The 22908-nt window shown below is 49.2% G+C and overlaps 1 protein-coding gene and 1 long non-coding RNA gene across 2 annotated transcripts in view; one reads left to right on the forward strand and one right to left on the reverse strand.

Annotated features, from left to right (window-relative positions):
- GYPC (glycophorin C (Gerbich blood group)) overlaps positions 1-22370 on the reverse strand; it is a 42687-nt gene extending 20317 nt beyond the window's left edge. Inside the window, exon 1 of the mRNA XM_036092940.2 lies at positions 22110-22370. Within this exon, the coding sequence (XP_035948833.1) occupies positions 22110-22146 (37 nt within the window). The 5' untranslated portion in view covers positions 22147-22370. The remainder of the gene's footprint in view (positions 1-22109) is intronic.
- Positions 21545-22876, forward strand: LOC118536207 (uncharacterized). The gene is made up of 2 exons (XR_004917553.2): positions 21545-21811; positions 22497-22876. It is a non-coding gene; the product is annotated as an uncharacterized LOC118536207 (long non-coding RNA).
- The last annotated feature ends 32 nt before the right edge of the window (positions 22877-22908 follow it).

The following is a 22908-nucleotide window of genomic DNA, read 5'->3' on the forward strand; positions in this document are numbered from 1 at the left end:
TATCTTGGGTTTACTTTCCTCTCTTCCTTTTCCATGTCTTATTGCTTCTTCCACCAACACTACCACATTCAATATCATTAATAAACTTCATTATTCACCTCATTATGGGAAGAAGAGAGTCCTTTTTTTTTTTTTTTTTTTTTTTGAGAGAGAGAGCAGAGAGCATGAGAAGTGGTGGAGGGGCAGAGGGAGAGAGAGAGAGAGAGACAATGATGGAGCCTGATGCTGGGCTCGATCTCAGGACCCTGAGATCATAACCTGAGCTGCAATCAAGAGTTGGATGCTTAACCGCCTGAACCACTCAGGTGTCCCAGGAAGTAGAGAATCTTAAAGGTCAGGTTAAAGAAACTACATCTTGTATTGTAGGACATGAACAGGTGAGAGATTATGGAAAAGGAGATTCTCTAGAAATTCTGAAGTAGTACAGGGATGGAGGGATGGAGAGGAGAGCCTTTTCTCTTCCAAGTTCAGAAGAGCACTTGGAAGCCACTGAGAAAGGATCAGCATGACACAATGAGAGACTAACAAGACTGAGAGTAGTGGACATGAGCAGAGAGATATAGGTGTGAGGTGGGGGGTCCAGCAGGTCACACTTGACAAGGCTAGGAGTCTTGAGGGTTAGAGAGTTTGAAATTCTGACAGGAGTGTGATTAGAAGTTAAGTGAAGGAGATGGTGTGATAGAAGAGGTAGGAGGGCTATGAACAATTATTTATTATTTTGTATTAAAATATATACAGTTAATGAATAACTTCCATAATTATACCATAATTATATTGTAATTATGTAAAATAAATTATTACAAAATAAATACATCACTTAAAGTATTAAATACTAGGATGTGTTTCAGATTTTCAAATTTATGTAAAAAATAGGTTTTTAACAATTGTGGGAGGCATCCATGTATGGATGGGATGAATGAGTAAGAAGGGGATCCTTTTTTTTTTTTTATTTGACAGAGAGAGAGAGAGGGAACACAAGCAGAGGGAGTGGGAGAGGGAGAAGTAGGCTTCCTGCCGAGCAGGGAGCCTGATGCGGGGCTCGATCTCAGGACCCTGGGATCATGACCTGAGCCAAAGGCAGATGCTTAACGACTGAGCCACCCAGGAGCCCCGAGTAAGAAGGGGATCTTGACAGTGCTTGAAATAAGGATGCTTTTTAAGACTAGGAGTGCTCCATTTATCCAGAGGGCTTTGCACCCAGGCACCTTGCCTGGGAGTTGAGGCACTGAGTATGTGGGTTCCTGCCTCAAAGCAGGAGCCTCTTGTTTGTGGTTCTCAACTCTGGCTGCACATCAGAATCACATGGGACCCTTTAAAAAACACCCATGCCCAGGTCCCATCCTCCTAGGGTTGCCAGATAAAATGCAGACCACCAGTTAAATTTGAATTTTAGATAAACAACAACAAATTTCTTGGTATAAGTATGTCCTAAATATTGCAAGACAGCTCCATAGACTGTTCGGTTCTTTGTCAGCTCACCAGATAGACTGGGAGTTTTCTAAGGGGGATACACCTGGGGGAGAACTCTAGGATCTCCTGGGCACCAGCCCAGAGCCACAGGCACAAGCTAGCCTGAATTCTCACATTATCTCACATGTTCACAACCTTCCTGCTTGTCCTACGTGAGCCCATTGTACGTCCCAAGGATTCTAATTCTATTTCACACCTCTAGGCTTTGGCTCATGCTGTTCCCTCTGCCTGAAATGTCCACTCCACTTGGCCTACCTGGGGAACGAATGTCTACACATCAAGGAGGATGTCTGTCCTGACCTCCCAGTGGAAGTGACCTCCTGTTACTATGGACAGACTCACCAAGTATGTCAAAACAACTCTGGGGGTGCAGGGAGGGCCATGGCATCTTCATCTCAGTATCCTGGCATTTTACAAGGTGGCTTGCACATAGTAAGTCAGTGGTTATCAAAAGCTTACTGAGAGAAAGGTCTTCTCAGTGGCCCAGTTGAAATGCAGCAGGAAAAATCATCCAGAAGAGAGCTTATGAAAGCAAAGAGTTTGCGGTGATTGCTAAAACAACTGCTGAGCACCTACTAGGTGCTAGGTGGTAAAACCATCTTTTGCATTTATCTCTCCACACTGCACAGAACTTTTACATACACTAATCCTTTGGCTAATCATTAGAAAATGATTACCAGTGATGATTTGGTTGGTTTCAGGGAAGAGATCAGAGGAGGCCCCCTTTGTTTCCCCCCAACCCTGGCTACCCTCCTGCCCTTACCCTTGATCTGTCCTTTCCCTAGCTCTTCAGGCTTTGTCAGCCTTGGTGTCTGAGAGTTGCTCATTTCTCGATATTCTAGCGATAATCGCAGGCCTTGAGCTCAGTCTTCAGGTCAGGGCACACCATCAGCACAGTCCCAATTTGGGTATTTGTCAGGAGCTGCAACTTTTCCAGCAGGTCTGCTTTGATGGAGCCACCCTGGCAGGTCACTTGAAGGCTCAGGCCTCACTCCTCAGCATTCATCCTCCCGGCCCACTCTGGGTGGCCACCCCCTCCATGGAAGCCTCTGGTCACTAGGCCAGTTTGCTAGGAGGCCCTGCCTGACCCTCCTGCATAGAGGCTGCCATGTCTGCCTTGTCTTGGAGGGCCCTTCAGACTCCGTTTGCATCCATGTGCATCAGAGCCTAGGGCAGGGGGCAGCTAGAAGTCAGTGGGGCCCATGCCGCTGTTATTTATGGTCTCTTCCATGCCAGGAATTCACTTGCATCATCTCCCGCTCATAATTTTTCTCTCGTTCAAAACCCACTGTCATGGGATAGACAAATCATGAGTACCTCTCATTAGCCGAAGTCCCCCAAACAACCTTGCCAACAGGCATTGCCATCCCTGCTTTATATATATGAAAAGACTGAGTCTCAGAGACACCATCAGTTGCCAAGGACAGAGCCAGGATTCAAACCCAGACCTGAGCACAAGGGTCTACTTCTGCCCACCCCTGCCAGCCCTTGGCCTTGTCTCCCAGTGTAGAGCTGAGTCTGGTGATGGGACCCTGGGGGCCGGTGGCAGCCATATGCCCTCCATCTGATGAGCCTGTGTGCTCCTGGCAGGGCACTGCACACAGCGGCTCTGTGAGGTGGGGATGACCAGCCCATCTTATAGATGGAACAACGAAGTCCAGAGAGACAACTTTCTCAAAATCAGTCTGCTAACCCAGTCTGTCCTACCCTAAAGATGGGAAGTTTAACAGCTTAAAGGAAAAGTAGTTAACTTTTTTTTTTTTTTTTTTTTAGTAGTTAACTTTTGAAAGTAAAATTGGCTGTCCCCCAAAAGGTGTGTGTGTGTGTGTGTGTGTGTGTGTGAGTGAGGTGGCGGGCAGGGGGAGAGGGGAAAGGGATGAGTCTTTGATCTAATTCAGACTAGAGCTCCCAGGAGGGAGGAAGGCAGCCTGAGCTTCAGGGGCCAGCAAACCTGACTTCAAACCTGACCATACCACAGGAAATGAAATTTATTAACACCTTCCCTCTCTTAGCCTCAGTGTCTGAGTGAAAAAATGGGAAGAGTTGCATGCTTCCCAGAGAACTCTGAGTGGGCTCAAACCATAGATGTAGTCCTGATATGTCCATGGGAGGCTTCAGCACTCACTGCCATGTCCACTTCCCCCAAAACTCTCTAGCATCCCCTTCTCCATCAACCCTCCTTGCCAAACCTTTACCTCAATTGCTCCTCATGGGGTCCTGCTGCCTGTGGCCACCAGAAGTCTATTTGGTGCTTAGGAATGGAAAGACACTTCCTGGGTCTCACTGCCCCTGTTTCTGAGGGGATGGGCCCTGGGGACAGGTCTGAGAAAGCAGCTGGTGAGCGGCTGGGCCCAGACCCACTTTATCAGCCCCAGGCCCACCAGGCGGGGCACCGGATCTCCCTGCAGCTGCCTGATAAGAGGCTCAGCTCTGCTTTCTTACCGCCTAGAGCCTTATCAGAGGCAGGCCTGGGTGAAGGTTCCATTGCCCTCAGTGTGAATGAAAGGGAGGGAAAAAGGCCCCCGGAAGAAATATGATGTCCTTGCACTCAGACACAGTCAAGCTGGCTGCCTGCCTGAGTCCGAGCCCTACTGGTACAGATGGAGAGGGGCTCGGGCCAAGGCACCACAGGCTTCCCTATGCAAGAGCGAGTGGGGACCCTCATGCACACTGGGTCTGAAGCTTACAGAGACCTGAGCTCAGTGAGGGTGGGTACTGCCTTTCAGATCTCTGGACTTGGGTGTCTGTGTGTGTGTGTGCACACGTGTGTTGGGGGGAGCAGGCAATGCTTAAGCTTGAAGCATTTGTTTCCTTAGAACTGTGGCACATAAAGCGCTTGGTGTCCTAGAGAGGAGCACACTGCCTGCCTGCCCATGAGCCTGGAGAGTTGCAAAGGTTATGGGATCAAGTTACACCTGAATCCTAGTGCTGGCTTGACCATGTGCTATCAGTGTGCCCTTGAGACAGACTTTACATCTTTTCCAGGAACATTCAGGTTACTGCGTTGTGTGAGGACCCCAGGCTCCTCTTCTAAGCAGGTGTGTAACAGCACTGTCCTTCCTGATGCGCACATGAACAGCTCGCCCTGGCACCCTGGTACAGAGAGCATTGGATAAATGCTAATGCCCTCTCCACCCCTCCACCCTCCGCTGTACCAGGCTGGGCGAGGACAGAGTGAGATCGGAAGTGTGAGCGGCATTGCTATGTGCCGGTGATTCCAAGCACCAACAGTTGCCCAGGGGGCCTGATTTCCAACAGGGTCCTCAGGTGGAGATGAAAAGTCGGTCACTTCCGTAGAAGCCGGATTCTCGTGCTGGGATCATATTATCTGAGGGGAGGAGGCACACAGGACAAACTCCTGTGTCTATATTTAAGCGGCTTTGGTCACTTAACTGAACTGCTGTCTGGACTGCTTATCAGACTAAACAGAAAAGTGTGCAGATATAAAGCAGGTGCAAATAACCTCTCAACATCTTTCCCATTCTTATGAACCTGACTGCTAGTGCGACTTGCCTGGGCAGGGGAAGTTGTATTAATTTCTATCTTGCACATGGGTGGTGGGGGTAGTGGGGGGAGAGCCTGAGGTGGTGGAATCTTGGGCTCTAATCTGAGCTGTCTGAGCCTGAGCTGGTCTCTTCAGTTCTCTGATTTCCAGGAGAAGGAGTTTGCATTCCTGGGCTGTACTTTCTTTCTGCCAGGGAAGACTGGGTGAGGCTGAACATAGTATGGGGACCTTCTTCTCCAGCAAGGTGGCAGCTTGGACCTCAGAAGCAGCAGGATGGACCACCCTTGTCCACACCCTTTAACAGTTCTCTCTTCACCCTCTTCTAGGCCAGACCATCCACCTCAGGGGAGAAGGTTGCTGCTCTGTGCTCTATGCTGGGTTGGTACCCCCAGGGTTTCCATGGACCCAGAGCTGCCTGTGAGGGGCTGATCCACATCCTTTTGCTCCAAGCTGCTCCATCAGGGGCCTGAGTGCCCTGTGAACTGCAGGTGCATGGGGCCCTGGGCCCTACACTCATACTCAGTCCCTGCAGAAAACCTTCAGACCCAGAAGGTGCAACCAGCAATTTCAGAGAGGCTTCTGGAAGCTGGCCTCTGTGTGTGCACACATCTGTGTGCTCAACTAAGGCATCTCTCAGGACAGCTGAGGACAAATGGGGGTCTTGGTACTACAGTACCCCCCTGTCTCCCATCTTCCTGTGTTTCAGGCATTCCTCAGGAGGTCCCTACCTTCTTCTCCCCTCCCACGCACTCTCACCACATGCCATGGCTCATCCAGGGCCTCGCTCTTAGTCTTTTGCTGGAGCATTAGCTGAGATGCTCAAGGGCTCCTCTATCAGGGTCAGAAGCATTCTACCAGGAGGTTTGGAGACCCCAAAATTTGGGAGGATGGTGGAATTCCAGCTGCTACAACAGGTGCTGGGAGATAGTCCCATTGTCTCTCTGCCACCTCCCCTGTTGGTCTTCATCTCCTTCTTACCACTTCCCACCCTCCTCTCCCAGTCACACTGCCTCCTGGCTGTTCCTTGATCAGGCCAGGCCTCCTTCTACCTCAGGGCCTTTGCACTTGCTATGCTCTCTGCCTATTATGTCCTCTCTCAGATATTCCTGTTTGACTCCCTGGCTTCCTTTAGGTCTTTCTCAAACATCATCTCTCCCAGTGAAGACTTCTCTGGCCATGCTCTTTAAAATGGTACCTCCCTTGCCTCTCTGGGCTCAGACCTAGTTTGTGGTGACCTGGCTAAACGCACCAAGAAGGTCTGAATCATGGGTAAATATGGGAGCTGTTATGGTGCTCCCTCAGGAAAATGGTGGAGAAGACTGAACTAAGCCAGCACGCCAAGTACACTTGCTCCTTCTATGGAAAAACCAAGATGAAAAGATGAGCTGTGGGGATCTGGCATTGTGGCTCCTGCATGAAAACCGTAGCCAGTGGCACCTAGACCTACAACACCACTTCTGCTGTCACAGAAGTGACTTCTGTCACAGAAGTGACAGAATACTGAAGGAGTTGAAAGACCAGTAGAAGCTCCACCATTTGAAACATTGCTATCCTATAATAAATGAATTAATTTATGTAACAAAACAAAACAAAAAAATTAAATAAAATGATACCTCCCTCATCCCTGGCCTTCCTTATCTCCCTTCTTGATTTGATTGTCTTCTCTAGCACTTGGCACTGTCTGATGTACTGAGCATTATGCCCATGTGTCTAGTGTCTATCTGTCCAAGCCCCATAGAATATAAGCTCCCTTTTGTGATTACTGCTAGTTTGTTCACTGTCATATCCCTAGAACCTCACACAGTTGGTCCTCAATACATGGCCATGGAATGTGATTCCTGGCCTACCAGCTAACTGGTGTTGGTGGCATAGGCAAAGAACATGGGTGTAGACTCAGGGACACTAAGGTTGAACTTGGACCCACCATTTTATAACTGGTCAAATGCGAAAACACTCCTGAGTATCCAGCTCCAAATCTGAAAAGAGAGGTGATAACCTCCCGAGGGGGTAAGAGGTTTCAATAAGGTCTGGGACAATGCACCTGGCCCAACCCCTGCCATGTGGAGAGTTATCCCTCTTCCTTGCCTGGGCTGTGGATGAGAAGCACTGTTTTCTGAACTTGGGAAGTGAGCTGGCTGGCCCCGCAGCTACAGATCCCAGACGGAACCTGTCTTATGTGTTGCCTTTCCTCCCAACCCTGTCAGGGTGAGGTGAGAATTTTCTGCAGGGCAGCAGCAGAGCCCCCAGTGCCTGTACTGACAGAGGGGTGACTGGAGGACAAGAGACAGTGAAGACTGCAAGAGCGGCCCTCTCCTTGGTGGCTTGGGCACTGGCAGATCAAGTTATGGGAACCAAGGCACTTTGTGTGTCCCCAGCTTGGCCCACGTGGGCCTCCCTGTCTTATGTCTGGTCCTTGACCTTGACTGCAGGTCTTTCTTCCATGGCTTCTTATTCATCAGTGGGGTGGTGGTTTCCCTGGAGAGAGGCAATGGGGCCCAGATGGGCTCTAGTCCTGGAAATTGAGCCATTAGAGATTCCCCTGTTGGTTTAAGTCAGGAGTTGACACACGTTTTTGATAAAGTGCCATATGGTAAATAGTGTAGGCTTTGAGTGCCATATGGTCTCTTACAAAAAAGCAGTCATAGACAAATGAATGGGAGTAGCTGTGTTCCAATAAAACTTTATTTATAAAAACAGGTGGCAGACTGGATTGGAGCTGTGGGCCTTAGTTTGCAGACCCTGGTTTAAGTCTCTGTATCACTGAGTCTCTCTCTTCCCACTCAGGCTAATACTTACTATTTGTCCCATGCTAAGCCTGGGCCTTTAAGGTGTCCACAGGGAGGAAACCATTGAGTGGCCAAGCTGCACCGTGAACCCAGGTCTATCACACTGAATGCACAGCTGTTCGAATGTAGGCACGCTGTCCACTGCCATGGCCACCTTCTACAGATTAAAGAGTCTGGTGGCACCTGGGGCTCATTGCATCCTGGACATCCCGTGGGGTAGCGGGTACACAAACATCAGGGACATAGAGACCAAAGGGGGTGAGATCACTATCCTGAGGTTGTCCTCATGGCTTAGTGGTGGAGCCAACAGTAGCTGGCGATGTGGCAAGGAGGGGTGGGGTCCTGCTTCTGAGTTAAACCTTGCACAGGGTCAAAGCCATCTGTGCTGGTGAGGGCAGTGGCCTGGGCCTTTCTGACTTGGCTCTATGTATCTTCTCTGTCCAATTGCACTAATTGTCCAGGCCCTGTCACAGAGGGACTTTTCAGGGAATCCTGAGCCCTTGGGGCATTGGGTCCCAGAACAGGATAAATGGCCACAGCTGGCTGCATTGTAAGGGCTTGGTGCAGGGAGGCCAGAGGAGGTCTGGGAAGTGTCCTGCTGCAGTCCGAGCGTCCCTGAGTGGGGGGTTGTTGGCTCAGAAGGAGATATCATGAACTGAGACAGAGGAGAATGCCACCCTGTGCTCATTCCCTCTTGCAGAGGGCCCTCTCACGGGAGCTCAAAGGAGAACCATGGGGGACCCTGGAGGCAGGAGGCAGGGCAGTGAGAGGTCAGCCTTTTATCTGCCCAGACAGTCAGACTTCTGTTCCCACAGCCCCTGGACAAGGAGGGCAAGATAAGGCCAGGAACTCAGATAATTGTGCCTCCAAGGCGGTACAACTTCAGAGTTGGCTTATCCCAAAAGCACCACCCTGGAAACAGAGGGAAGAAAGAACAGTGAAAATAGGCAGGCGGAGACCAAAGCCTCAGGAAATAAATGGCCCAGAAGTGCTCTTGAATGGGAAACACAGCCTCAGGGTTTCTGAACTTTGAAGGAAAACTGTGGATTCTGTCCCCCTTTGACTGTCCTCCAAGATGGATTTTGACTTTTTCCAGCATTGTTTGTTTTCTCAGTGAGTTACAAATATCATTTCACTAAGATCAAGTGTAGTATCTGTTCTTATCAGTTTTAAAATAGCATGTTCCAAAAGGTCTTTCGGAAGCTCCATGATTCTTAGATAGGAAATGTCCTAGGGGGAATTACCAGGGCCTGATACAAGGAAATGTAGTTAAAAAGCCCATTTGAACGAACTTTCTTTCCCTCCTCCTGTGAAAGAAAACTTTGTTCTCCTTGGAAACTCACTACATTCTGCACATATGAATGGTGGTGGTGTGCAGAGGTTAAAAGACAGCCTAGGGGTTGGACGCCCCCAGCTCAAATCACAGCCCTGCCACTCACAGCAATGTCCTGTGTCCTGAAGATGGGGGTGCCACCCACAGCATCCCCCTCACAGTTAGGGACAGTGGCTACTGGTGAGTATGACCAGCAAACATTTGCTCAGCTCTTCAGACAGGCCAGATCACCCTGCATAGCGTGGGTACCCCGTATATTTACATGATATTCTTCCTTTTTACATCTTGCAATTTGTCTTTACTGAAGTCATTCCCTGAAGTTAGAACATTCTCAACAATCAACATTGATCTTTGACAACTTGTTTCCAAGATAAAATTGTATCTAGCTAAGTAGAAATTTACCATAATTTAATAATTACCTACCAATATTAGCTAATATTAGGTCATAATTTACATTTGGGGAGCTATATTACTTTAAGTTGTTCTTTAGATAGCTAGATATCTATTTAGCTATTTCAGTGAATAATCACAAGACATAGGCAATTTGATCTGCAACCTGAATTCGCGTGATAAGAAATGTCTCCCTAGGAGGATTGGTTGCTTTTTTTTCCTGTTACGATGTGTGTCTTGCTGCTCCAAGAAGCCCAACAATGCTTTGAGGGCAGGAATCTTGTCTTATACTTTATTTGCCTCTTCCTTAATCCCTAGGACAGATGAGAAGGATGGATGTTTCTACTGATGAACCAGGAATGTATAGTGTTTAGTAAAAATTTGTGCATAAATTGCTTTCATAATCAACTCTTCTGTCCAGTTTCCTTTCCTACTTCTCAGATTTTCTTCATGGAATCTGAGCATTGGGGTTCTGAAGTTTGATAAGAACTGTCCTCATGGAATTAATTGGTAGAGTGACTGACACCTGGGCATACATTACAGTCTGGTTGTAGGCAAACATTTAACCACAGTGAAAACACTTTATGGCTTCATGGAATGGAAATGTCTACAACGGAAAGATACTGAGATCCAAGCTCCCAAGTATCATCACTGACAACCAACAGTGACTGGATGTCAATGAACCACTCTGGCTTAAGCACCAGGCACTAGGCAGGAAGGAGTTTGCAGACTGGGTTACACGAAGCCCTTGGTGTCCAGCAATAACTAGAGAGTGAACCATCACAAGGGGCCCCTGGAGTGTGGTCACCCGCCTCTCATCCTTAACTCAACTACATCAGATAGGCTCTTATCTCTTTTATATTTCCAGACTTCATCTAAGAATTTATTTTGTGGAAATACTATTTCTGCTGAAAATAATTGCAGTGCAGACTTGTAGCTGTGACACTACTTGTGTGTGTGTGTGTGTGTGTGTGTGTGTGTGTTTGGGGTGTAGACCCTAGATGAGAAGCCACTTGTTTTGGAGTTTCAGGATACGTGACCTTTATTCCAGAGGGGACCTGCACAGCTTGCATGCACCTGAACCAGGTGTGGCCAGTGGCTTGAAGGGTATTTTGAATTCCTTTGCCCTCTGATGTTCTTGGGTCTTGCTCCCCAACTAGGCTGAAGACATTTTGAAGAGAGGGTCTGTGTCCCCTGTCTCCTGTGTGGTCCCTTGCACACAGGTGGTGCTCACTGGATCAACATCAAAGTGCATCAGACTGAATTACGGTAATCTGAAAGTGGTGCTCTGGACTGGATACACCAGAAGTGGCTAGAAAGCTGAAGGTCTCGTGGCTTGTGTCACCTGCTTCCCAAGGGGTAGCTGAAGACTTGGAACTTATAAAGGGACCCCAGATGATGTGATTGGCTGGGAGTGAAGAGGGGTGTGTACAGGGGTCAAATCTGGAAACCGGCCCTGAATTTAACCACTGGTACATGTAGGTGCTGCATTGATAACCTGCCAGAGAGAAGGTTGCCTTTATTAATGGGCTTACTAATAGATTTTTGTCTTTGTTAATAGATTCTAGATGGACTCAAAGGGGGAAGGCATGAAAGAGGCAATGCTGAGCCCAAACCCCAAATCATCAAAACAACCTTGCTGACTTCTTTAGACCTGTGTGTCCCTGTCTGCCACATGAGGAGGGTGGTTAAGGGGATCCGGCCTGAACATTGCACTGACCTCGGATGAGAGCACAGACAGAAGAGGCTTTGAGAAGCAGAACACACTGCTGATAGTCAGGTGTACTGCAGAAATACCAGACTGAGGCAAAGAGATGGGAGCAGTGTCTGAAAACTGGTGGCATAGGAAAAAGTTTCGAAAGCATGCCCGAGGCCAAAGATGCTGTAGGCAGCACGTCTCACATTTGTTTCCAGCTATCTCTGTGAGGTCAGTAGGGCCCATAGACTAAATGTTCACCCTGCCCCAGGCCAAACTAGAACCCAAGAGAGCTCCTCCTTGCCTTGAACCTGACGGTGACACCAGTCTGTTGCTGAGGACTGCAAGGAAGGTAAAGGGCATATGTGTGTGCATACTGTGCGCACCTGTGCATGTGTGTGTGTGTGTATGTGTGTGTGTGTATATGTATGCACGTGTGTTTACAGGAAGGTACAGGAGAAGGTAGGGCCAGTGGCAAAGTTTCTTCCTTTTGGTGACCCTACAGTCCCAGCATCAGCTCCTCAGCATCACCCCCATCCTGTCCCCCACTTAAGGACCCGAGGAATGAGATTCTGTGGTACAAACAGTGCACTCACAAAGGAATCAGAGACCTATGTCCCAGTCTTGCTCCACCTACTACCGCTGGCTGTGTGAATTCTTATAAGTCACTTAGCTTCTCTGAGCTTTACTTTATTTCCTCTCAAAGAGGGAGAGTAGTCTCTCTTGAATGAAGACGGGGAACAGATTTGAAAGGACCTAGTAAACTATAACACACAATGCAGTAATGGTCCTGTGGCTTGAAATATTTTAACAAAAGACAAAGCTGCCAGTCCAGGGGTGGTTCTGTGGTGGAGGCATTCCAGGAATTGGCTAGGAATTGGTGGGGTCTTTATTCTCTCCCAGTGCCCTTGCAGTGAACCCGGGAGGCAGCTGCCCACTGCTTCCCCAGGGGAAAGTGAGACCTGTGTGTGGGTTGGCCTTGGCAGGCAGCACTCTCAAGGGCACAACCCGGCCCTTGTGTGCCACTATGGACATTTCATTAGTAGCTGCTGGGCCGGCAGGTGTGGGCCGGCAGAGGAGGGTAGAGCTGAGCACAAGTGGCCTGGGGTGGGTGGATAAAGAAAGGCCTTTTCTTCCGAGGCAGGAGAGCAACCTCAGGGCTGCACAGAGCAGAGTAGAAGGGCACGGGGTCATGGGCAACCTTCTCCCGGCACGGGGGGTGCCGCATCCCACAGGTGGAGGGAGACACACCTAGCTCAAAGCTGGACAGTGCCAGTGGTGCACAGTGAGGGCCTGGGGACACAATCTCTTGAACCTCAGTTTCCATATTTCTAAACGGGAATTAATAATATCTACATCCGTGCAGCGTCTTCAGGATGAAACAAGGTACCATGTATAACCTCACTGGGTATGGAATAGGACAGAGCAGGCACTCAGCAACACCCACCCCTTTGTGCCTGCGTGAAGATCCACACCATCTGGAGTGATCCGTGCAGCCCCAGGAGGTTCGTCATGCCTCCCTCCCCCAGCCCCTGCCTGCCCCCCCATCTTTATCTTTGCCCAGATCTCTCTCCCAACTGCCTTCCAGCTGTCACCTGGGTATCTCAAAGTCACCGCCACTCTAGAGAGAATCCTCTTACCCCTTTCCTCTTGGTCTTGTATATATATATCTCTACAGTGAACATGAATTATTTCTGTAAATGAAACAGGATAAAGAAAACCTATTTTTTTTTTTAAATTTTAAGTGAAGATCAACTTAATTACATGGCTTAAAAAGCCAAGAGAGTAAGAGAAAGATAGAGAGAGAGAGGGAGGGAGAGAGAGAGTGAGTCCTGGCTCCCCTCAAGCATTTACTTTTGACTGCATCTCCTGAGGGTGGAGGTAAAGGGCAGGCACAAAAACAGCCACGGCAGCCGGCCAGCCCGGGGGGCTCTGCAGGGTTAGGCAGGACTGCCAGCGGAGGAGTGTGAGGATTCCAGGTAGGGCAGCCATGCAAAGGTGGTCAGAGTGCCGGGAGCAGGACAGAGTCCCGTAGGGACAGCGGCAGTGCAGGGACCAGTGGGTACCCAGCCCCTTGGGCTCGAGTGCACTGAGCCAGGCAGGGATGCAGGGTGACCCTCTTGGGCCTGGGTGCTTTACCTTCATGGATCCCTTCCCCGCAAAAGATTAAAAGTTGTATTTTATAGTGGCATTGGTCTAAAGACAAATGTAATATTTAGTATTAAAAGTTCATTTTTTTTCCTTTTGATTTTAAGAGAAACACACATTTTTGTGTATCTCTAAGAGCACCATGGGTCCTAACCACTTGCCTACTAAGCAGGTTAGCCCTGGCCGAGCCCTTCCTAGAAGAACCCCGCTATCCAAGAGTGTGCGTGTGAGGGGTCGGCTGTGGCTCTCTGCAAGTCACGTTGGTTGCCTCTTGGGTTTCAGTATCATCATATGCAAAACAGAGATAAAAATACCTCCTGTAGGGTGGCTAGAGGGTGAAATGAGATAACTTATGGGAAGTGAAGCCTACTTTCTATCCTTTGAGTCAGGGAGATAGTCACCATAAGAGGAGAGTGGGTCAGGATAGTTTATAGAATTTGTACAAAAGGAAAAGAAAAAAGATTATGAAATTAAAAAAAAAAAAAGAAGGTTACTCAGGACTTTCAGCCATAGCTGAAATTAATTCACTAAAATGAGAATTTTTATAGAAGCTGAAGGAGAGCAATGCAAATGACAAGTCAGTCTCAGGATATGATCAGAGGAAGCAAGACCCAGGTTCCCTGCAGATCAGGCGTGGGTTGTAGGCTGGAAAAGGGGGGTGGAGGGAGTCCTCCCAGGAGAGAGGGGAGCCCAAGCTTTAAGAAGCACCTGGCAGAGTCCTTGCTGTGAACCTGGATGAATGGCAACATGAGGAAAAGAAAGAAATGAGCCATGAGAGAAGGCATTGAATGGTGCTTGGTGAACCGGGCAGGGGGCTCCACATGCACACAGGTCAGAGTGTGCACACAGGTCAGAGTGAACAAGGAGTGCAGGGCAGGATGGGGACAGGCCAGTGGGCTGAGCCAAGAGGGGCTCTGAGTCCACTGGGAGGGGTGGGGGAAAGGAAGGGGATGTGAATATGGGGACCCACAGTACTCTGTGGAGACAGGCTTGGCTTGCATTGGTTGGACCTTCACATTCACTCATTCATTCATTCATTCACTCACTCATTCGGTGTTTTTAAAGAGCCTGCTCTTCCCCATGGAGAACAAGACAGCTGAGCTCCTAGTGTTCAGGTGAGGCTGGTGCTCAGATGAGGCTAAGGGGACAAGGATAGTCCCCCCAAGCACCATGTAAGGAAGCTGACTTGTAGAGGTAAGAAGTTTGCTGGAGCCACAGCTGGTGTGAGAGGTCACAGTGGCCTGCGTGCGTTCTCTGGGCTGCTTTCCCCCTGCCAACTGCACCCCCTCTGATAGAAGCATCAGGGAGCCCACGTATTAGGGGGTACTCACAGCTCAGAAGGGAGCAGCTTACCAGAGCTATTGCAGGGGGCCTTGCCCTGGCTCTACAGACCTGGGCAGACTGTGCCATCCCATCCTTGGGTGCTATGTTCGGCAAACAGGGACAGAGACTGGGCAGGGGGGAGTGAACCAGCATTCACTTAGGACACATGCAAGTACTCAGTAAGTGGCAGAGATGAACGTGTACCAGGTACTATACTAAGAATTTTATCTAGGATAATACATTTAATCCTCAGAACAAACCCCTGAGGTAGAAATGATTATTATCCCCATTTAATGGATCAAGACTAGCTGTAGAATTTATGGGGCCTAGTGCAAAATGAAAACAGGGGCTCCTTTACAAAAATTAAGAATTTCAAGATGGTGACTGCAGAGCATTAACAGAGCGCATGTGGGGCCCTCCAAGGGTGGGGGTCCTGTGTGACTGCCTAGGACAAAGCTAGCCCTGTCCTGGAGGATGAACTGAGACGCAGGAGGCCCAGTAACATGTTCAAGGCCATAGGCAGGTCAGAACGGGTTCAGACTCACACCCAAATCTTTGAATTGTAAAGCTGGTGCTCTGACCTCTTCATCACTAGCAAACTGGTGCAAAGTGAATTTGAGCTAAATGGTTTTAAAAAGTATGGAAGGGGAACCTGAACGTGAAGCCAGTGCTTGCTGAAGGTGGTGTGCATGGTTCTAGCGTTTGGTAAGTCTCTCAAGAGAAAGTACCATTTCATAGCCAGTAGACTTTGCTGCCTGGTGAATACAGAAATCACAGACTGGGGCCCAAAACAAAAGGCAGGCAGGCATGACTGCATTATCTGGTTTTGATTTAGCAAACCACTTTAAGACTCTGGTGAGATTATATGTGCCCACAGCTAAGATGTGAAGTTTCTCCATTCCAGGAGAAAATTTTTCCAAGGGGGAGAAATGGCAGTGCTGGGGCCTGGAGTTGGTTGACAGCTGCATACTTAAACCCCTCTTAAAAATGTGCATTGTACGCAGGAGAAGGGGGAGCAAGGGGCTCTGGCTGTCTGTGTTCTCTACAAGTGATGTGCTAGTCAGTGCTTCACATTTGAAGTGGAGGTAAAAGGCCTCCATCAGGGTAAGAAGGGTGCAGTAAGATGACCTGGTAGCCTTGCCCAGGGTCTGCCCCCACGAATACCCTGAAGGGCCGGCTTCCCCCTTAGGGACCTGGAAGGGGTTTGGGTATGTCCATTGAGCCCCAAATAGTATGTTACCCACAATGTTTTGGCAGTAAGAGAAAGAAGGTGTGGCTTTACCTACAGAGGACTTTGCTAGAGAAGCAGAAACAAGAGAGAATATAATAAAGTGTCGTAAAGAGCTATTAATCGTAGTTGTTTTAAACTTCCAGTCTGGTAATTCCCTGCCATGGCTGGTTCTGATGCTTGCTCTGTCTCTTCAAATTGTATTTTTTGCCTTGTAGTGTGCCTTGTAATTTTGTTGACAGACAAGATGTAGTGGGTAAAAGGAACTGCAGTGATGTGGTGGTGGGGTGCGGGGTAGGGGAGGCATCCCGTAGCCCTATGAGCAGGTCTCTGTCTTTCGGTGAGCCTGTGCCTCTGGACTGTGAACTTCATGAGTGTTTCTATTCCTTTTTTCACCCCTTAGGTGGGACAGGATGGGTAGGATGGGCTCGAGTTGGGTAAATCCCTTCCTCCAGGTGAGAAAGGTTCTGATAATACCCCAACAGATTAGGCTCAGGTTAACAGCAATTGACCTTGAACAATGTAGGGGGTTAGAGATGCTAACCACCCCCACTCCCACAAACAGCTGAAAATCCACATATAACTTGTGACTCTTCTCAAAACTTAACTAATAGCCTACTGTGGACCAGAAGCCTTACCAAAGACATAGTCCATTAACATATTTTGTATGTTATATGTATTATATACTGTTTCCTTGCAATGAAGTATGCTAGAGCAAAGAAAATGTTATTAAGAAAATCATAAGAGAAAATACATTTACAGCACTGTACTGTATTTACTGAAAAAAATCCACGTATAAGTGGACCCATATTGTTCACACCCCTGTTGTCCAAGGGTCAATTGTAGCTTCCACTGAGGCAGGCCTTGTTCAGAACAGGTGCTCTGGTCTATTTCAAGATACATCCTTTTTCCTTCTCCTGCTGGAAGCTTGAGGGGATTTTCCTCTGATAAATACTGTGGGAACCAGGTTGAGCTCTAGGAAGTAAATCTCACAGTACTGTGGGGGTTCCCTATGACCCGCTCCCCCTGGAGTTTCTAACTCTCAGAGTCGTCCACACTGAGTCTTCAGCAATTCAGTCAGCCTCAGAGTCACTAATGAGAGGGGGTGAAGATGTGGGGTCAGGAGAAAGGGCAGGTCACAGTGCCAGGAAGGTGGGCCATGAGTCCTGCTCTGCTGCTGTCGCCCGGGCAACAGGAGCTGTGGGTTGGTGACAACCCCGCACGTTCTCTGGGGGAGTCATGCAAGGGCCCTGCTGAGCCCACCCAGCCTGTGATAGAATCCAGTGTCTTGGGCTCGGCTCCTGCTGTCCCGAGAGGAAACCCACACTTGTCCGCATCTGCCATGGCTAAGATTTTGCACGCTATTTGTACTGGAAGAATGTACAGAAATGAAAATGCCTAATAACGAAGGGCAGGAGCCAGCACTCCCTCAGAAGTTCAGATTACATGGAGATCCCAAGAAAACCCTAGGCAAAGATGTTGGGGTGTTGGGGGAGAATATGAAGTAAGAATCAGTGCGGGAGTGGGAAAGAGTGAGGTGGGGACTGCTGGGGCCAGCAGCCCTGGTCTTAGAGTTTGTTTTGTTTTGACTTTCTGTGCATTTTAACTCACTATTCACTGACCTCTATGTATATGCCAAATTCTGGACTAGGAGCTACTGAGTGTGTGATTTTTAAAAGGTGTTTCCAGCGTGTGGAATGGACACAGGCCTGGGAGCATTCACCTCTCTGTGCCAGACCCCAAGGAGGGGACAGGCGGGGTTATGGAGTCCCTTGGGAGGTCAGGATTTCCAGGAAAGGGACAAATCCAGGAATTTGTTGGGGCCGCCGTGTCCTCAGGGCCACGGTGGCTGGTTTTCTAGTGTTCGGGGAGGGCCCAGGGAGCTTCAGGGGAATGACCCAGGCCTTAGGGATGAGCAGGGGTGAGGCAGGCAGGCAGTGTGTGTATGTGAGTGTGAACGTGAGTGTGTACGTGTGCGTGCATATGTGTGTGCAGGAGTACCCAGACAGCACTGGAGGTGCAGCTGCAGACACAGAGCAGTCCTGGGCATCAGGAAAGGCCAGAAGAGAAGGTTCTAGGGGACAGCCCTGGCAGGCTGTGGAAGGCATGATGAAGGGCAGCTGCTGGCCTGGTGTGGGTCAGGCCCAAACACAAAACAGTGGGCAGTGGTACACTGAGGTCAGAACTGAGGCCTGGCTGAGGAACCATGGGGTGGCTGGTAGGTTCTGAAGATCTGTGCCACACACAGGTTCTCTCTGTACAAAGCTACAGTGTAATTTCCCAGGCACAGCCCCCATGGTGCTGGGTGGCAGAATGCCCTGTCCACATGCACCCGAAGCACCCCTCAGCTGGCCTCTGCTGGCTCTGGGGTCTGACAGCCTATGTCCACAGCCCTGTGCCCTCAGTGCCTGGGAGCCCTGGGGTAAGCCATCCCCTGAGTCTCCAGTGTTTCCTCTGCAAAACAGTTAAGAAAATGCCCATGGGACCAGGCTGTGGAGAGGTGACCCATGCAAGGCCCTACTAAAGGGCTCGGCATATAGGTATGGATATTCTTGTTATAGTATCAAAAGCAAAAACAGCAGCTGTCTGTAAGGGAGACTCGAGAGATTAGGAGCACCCACAGGCCAGGTTTGCTTTGATAAATTCTGTTAACAACAGCCACAGATACCACTATTCCTGGGCATGATGCCAAGCCCTTATTCTCTTGCTCATCACATGACTCCTGGGAAGTAGCTGTTATTATTCCCACTTTCAGATGAGAAAAGTGAGGCTCTGACATATTGTGTACCTCCTCAAAGCCTGCAAGTGTTGGAGGTGGGACCAAACCCAGGGCTGGCTCCACAGCTCTGACTGCGGGGCTCAAGCCCTGCTCTGCCTCCAAGTCACTATAAGAGAGAGGACACTTCATAAACTCCTTCCCTGGGCGTGGGGGACCTCATAGGAAATGGGCAAAGGCCATGAACAGGTACTTCTCAGAAAAAGGAATACAATATGTTGTGGAGGTATGAAAACATGCACAACCTCCTCTTTCTCTCAAATAAATAAATAAATAAAATCTTTAAAAAAGGGGGGGCACTGGGTGGCTCAGTCAGTTAAGTGTCCAACTCTTGATTTGGCTCAGATCATGATCTCAGGGTCATGAGATTGAGCCCCATGTCGGGCTCAGAGTGGAGTCTGCTTGTCCCTCTCCCTCTATTCCTCCCCCTGCTCATGCTCTCTCTCTCTCAAATAAATAGATAAATAAAATCTTTAGAAAACAAACAAACAAAACCATGCACAACCTCACTTATAATTACAGAGGCACATTCAGAAGTGACAACATGTTTTACTTATCAGATTTGCTAAGATGTAAACTGCCCAGTATGAATGAGGGTGTGAGGAAAGAATGACTTTCATTAGCTACTGGTGGGTGTTAGAAATTCGTGTGACCTTTCAGAGGGCAATTTTTTAGTACCTACCAACATTTTAAATGTTCACACTCTTTGTGCCAGAAATTAAATGTGTGTGTGTGTGTGTGTGTATTTATCCTAATCATATACAAACTCATATAGTTACACATATATGTGTAATCACATAAACCCTACTTAACGGGTTGTAATGGCAGCACCATGTCTGGTTTTAAAAAAATCAAATAAAGACTGTCCACAATCTAAATGTCCATTGGTGAAGGAACTGGTTAAATAAAATAACCAATTCATTTATATGTTCATACAATTCATACTATGCATATAGCCCTGAGAAGAATGGGTTAGTCTATATATGATGATTAATTATAATCTTCAGCATATATTCTTATGAAAAAAAGCAAGATGAAGTAGAATGTATAAAATAAGTTTCATTTTGTAAAACAAAAATAATTGTATATACATATGATACTTGTAGTAGGCTTCTCGTAAATCAATAAATTGCTCTCGAGGTGGGATGGTATCTTTCTCTTTCCTATTATTAACTCTTGATTCATTGTTCAAATTTGTGTTTAGCTTGTGCTTGTTGGGCCCATTTTGTTCACACAGTCTCTGGAAGGCGTTTTGGTTGGGGCCGCAGAAGGCCATTTGATATATGTATGTATATCTGCCATCCAAAGAGGGAAACTGATTTGGCTTGCCAACCTCCCCCAGCTGCCTCTTCCTTCTCATTGTAGATGGGCTGATGCGCTTCCACTGCAAACACAGAACGCCTCTTATCCCATACCCCTCTGTTTCCCAGGGTGCGCTGCGAGTCCCCAGAAATAGTTGTCCAACCATGGGCACCCTTCGAAAGGTCCAGCTGCTGACGGTGCCAATGCCATGTGACTCCTACTGCCTTGGATATCTGGAGGGGTTGAGCAATGGTTGAGATGGAATTTCATTTGGCACTTAATGCAATCCTTTCGGCTTCTGCCAGAGGCAGTGAAATCTATATAAAGTTGACAAACCTGACCGTCTCCTCACTGAGCATTGACCCCTTCCATCCAAGGGCAAGGCGGTGGATTTCTGCACATGACTCATTTGCAGTACCTGTGGCATTTGGGCTTATGGGAGTTGGTTGAGGCCAGAGGGGTGGGGCAGGCCTGGTGGGGCAGGAGCAGAGGGTCCTCTCCATTCCAACCTCTGCTTCTGAGAAGCAGTGATGTAAACTGAGACAGGATATAGACACATCCTGCCTGAGTTCACAGCAAGAAAGAGGGCCCCAGGGTTCTCTTACAGCAAAGAGCCTGCAATAAATCAAGTCCTAAGGGTAATCTAGAATGGTATGCAAGTGAGGGCTGTATCCCTGTGAGCTCTGGAAGGGAAGTGTCTGCAGCCATTGGTCAAGGTCTGAAACTTGAATCTTAGAGAACTGCCTGAGAGTGGGGGCAGGGGCAGGGCTCCTGGTGAGCAAGCCTGTCCTTTCCAGCCAGGGGAATGGCAGCAGGCCTGCACTTCCCCAGCGCCTGTACTGGAATGATTACCGTGGCTTTCCCTTCAACCCTGGCCCGGACACACACATCTAAGTTCACTAGTGTCTGACTCACACACTCACAGAAACTCACATGCAAGCACTAATGCACATGAGCTTCCGGACCCAGCCTAGTGTAAAATGAAAACAAAGATGCCTGACATTTATCGAGCCCTTAGTATGTGTTAATCTCTGTGCTGAGCCATTTACAAGCTCTTAATTCTCACAGCCCAAAGAGAAATACCCTATCACTCCCATTTTGCAGCGGATGAAGCTGGAGCTAAGAGAGAGGCTAGCTTGCCGCAGGCCCCTGGCTAATAGGTGGCACTGCTGATCCCACTGCAGGCAGCAAGGCCCTCACTCCAGGACTCTTGTCCTCCTGCACCCAGACTAGCTGAGCACCCTCCTGGGCACACGCGTGACTAGGCACACACAGGCACCTAGCCACAGTCCACTATGCTCAAGTTCCTCTGGTGAGGCCACACAACCACCTGGATTTTAAAGACCTGTAAACGAGTGGGTGTCTCCAGTACCCATATTATTATCATATTAATTAACACGATTACACTATAGACTCAGAATGTCTCCCGTCTGACAGTTTCTAATGACCAGATCTAGCCAGGGTGGGGATAGAAGGGATAAACATTCACTTTTTATGGAAAGTTTTAAAAAGGAAATTTTAGTGGTTTTTTTTTTTTTTTTTTTTTTTTTATTGCAAAAGCCCACTGGCAGAGGAGGGGCCGGGGGAGGCCCGGCAAAGTTTCCCAACATCCTCACAAAGAAGCTCAGGGTATACGATTTCCCGTCAGCAGGAAAGCATGTGCCGTCTTAAAAAGAAAGAGGAATTACAACGCCCCAAAGGGTCAAGGCGAGCCTATGCCTCCGCCATGTGTGTCCCTCCCCGCGGCCGGGACAGCGAGTCAGGGCGACGGCGGAGTTTACTGAAGTTTACTCCGAACCCGTCCCCAAGCCCTGGGCGGCCGAGCAAACAGCGCGCGACGTCCTCTCCCTCCTAGTAAGTCCCTCACTTACTAGTCTAGGGGCCAGTTTCTGCGGCAGATACTCGGCGGCCACCGCACAAAGACGTAGAGAACGGGCGGCGCGCGGGGCGGCGGTGGCCGGGCGGCCCCTCCAGGCCCCGGGGTGCAGAGCCGGGCCGGGCTTGGGGGCTCCGGGCGCAACCCGGCGACGCCGCGGGGCTCGGGCTGAGGTCCCGCCGCTGAGCCCGAGCTCCTGGCTCCCGTGGGCCCGGGCAGGCATAGGGTCCCGGGAACCCCGCGGACGGTGGACTCCTGCGGGCGGCGGGTACTCACCGAGGCGGGGCCGCGACGTGCCATTGACGCTGTTCATCGCCGATGGGTGCGGGGCGCCGGCCGGACCGGGGGCCGAGGGGGCAGCGGAGCGGTGGCGAGGGTCGCGCCGGCCTGCTGCTGACCCTCAGCAGCGGGGAGGAAGCGGCACCTGTGTCACGCTCCTCCGGCGCGGGCCGAGGGGAGGGGCTCCGGCCCGAGATAGGCAGACTTCATTTATTTTTTTTTCTGCAGACTTGGCTGGTGGGGTTTCCACCCTTTTTTTTTTTTCTTTCTTTCTTTTTTTTTTTTTTAAACACACACACCCGCCCACATCTGAACTCTTCTCTGGTCCAACTTTCCTGCGCAAGAATCACATTTTTCTAACTACGTTTCTGTTTCCATCTGCAGCTACCAGACTCAGAGGTTGTGGTGGAGAATTCCCCTGCGTGTGGACTGAAAAACTCCCAGATGGAACATGATGGCCTGGCCCAGCACTGTCAGGGCCGGGGACCAAAAGACCTGCGTTTGAATCTTGGCTGGCTGCTCTGCCACTCCATAGCAGGGTGGCCTTTCAGAGTTGAGGGGCATTAGTGGCCTGGGAAGTCCCTGCATGACTGGCCCCTCAAGGCCTCTGTCGTGGGCTGATGTTCGGAAAAGATTCTTAGAAACAGGGATTGCTTGGACAAAGGCCATGTGATTTATTTGGATCACTTCTGCCTGAGGCTTCCAGACGTTGTAGAGTTTGTAAAAGCTTCACTTAACTTAGGCAATTAAAAACTTGAAGCGGATTTTGACGCTCTGGTTAGTTAAATAGAGTCTA

This window comes from Halichoerus grypus, chromosome 4 (genome assembly GCF_964656455.1).
Source record: "Halichoerus grypus chromosome 4, mHalGry1.hap1.1, whole genome shotgun sequence".
NCBI lineage: Eukaryota > Metazoa > Chordata > Mammalia > Carnivora > Phocidae > Halichoerus > Halichoerus grypus.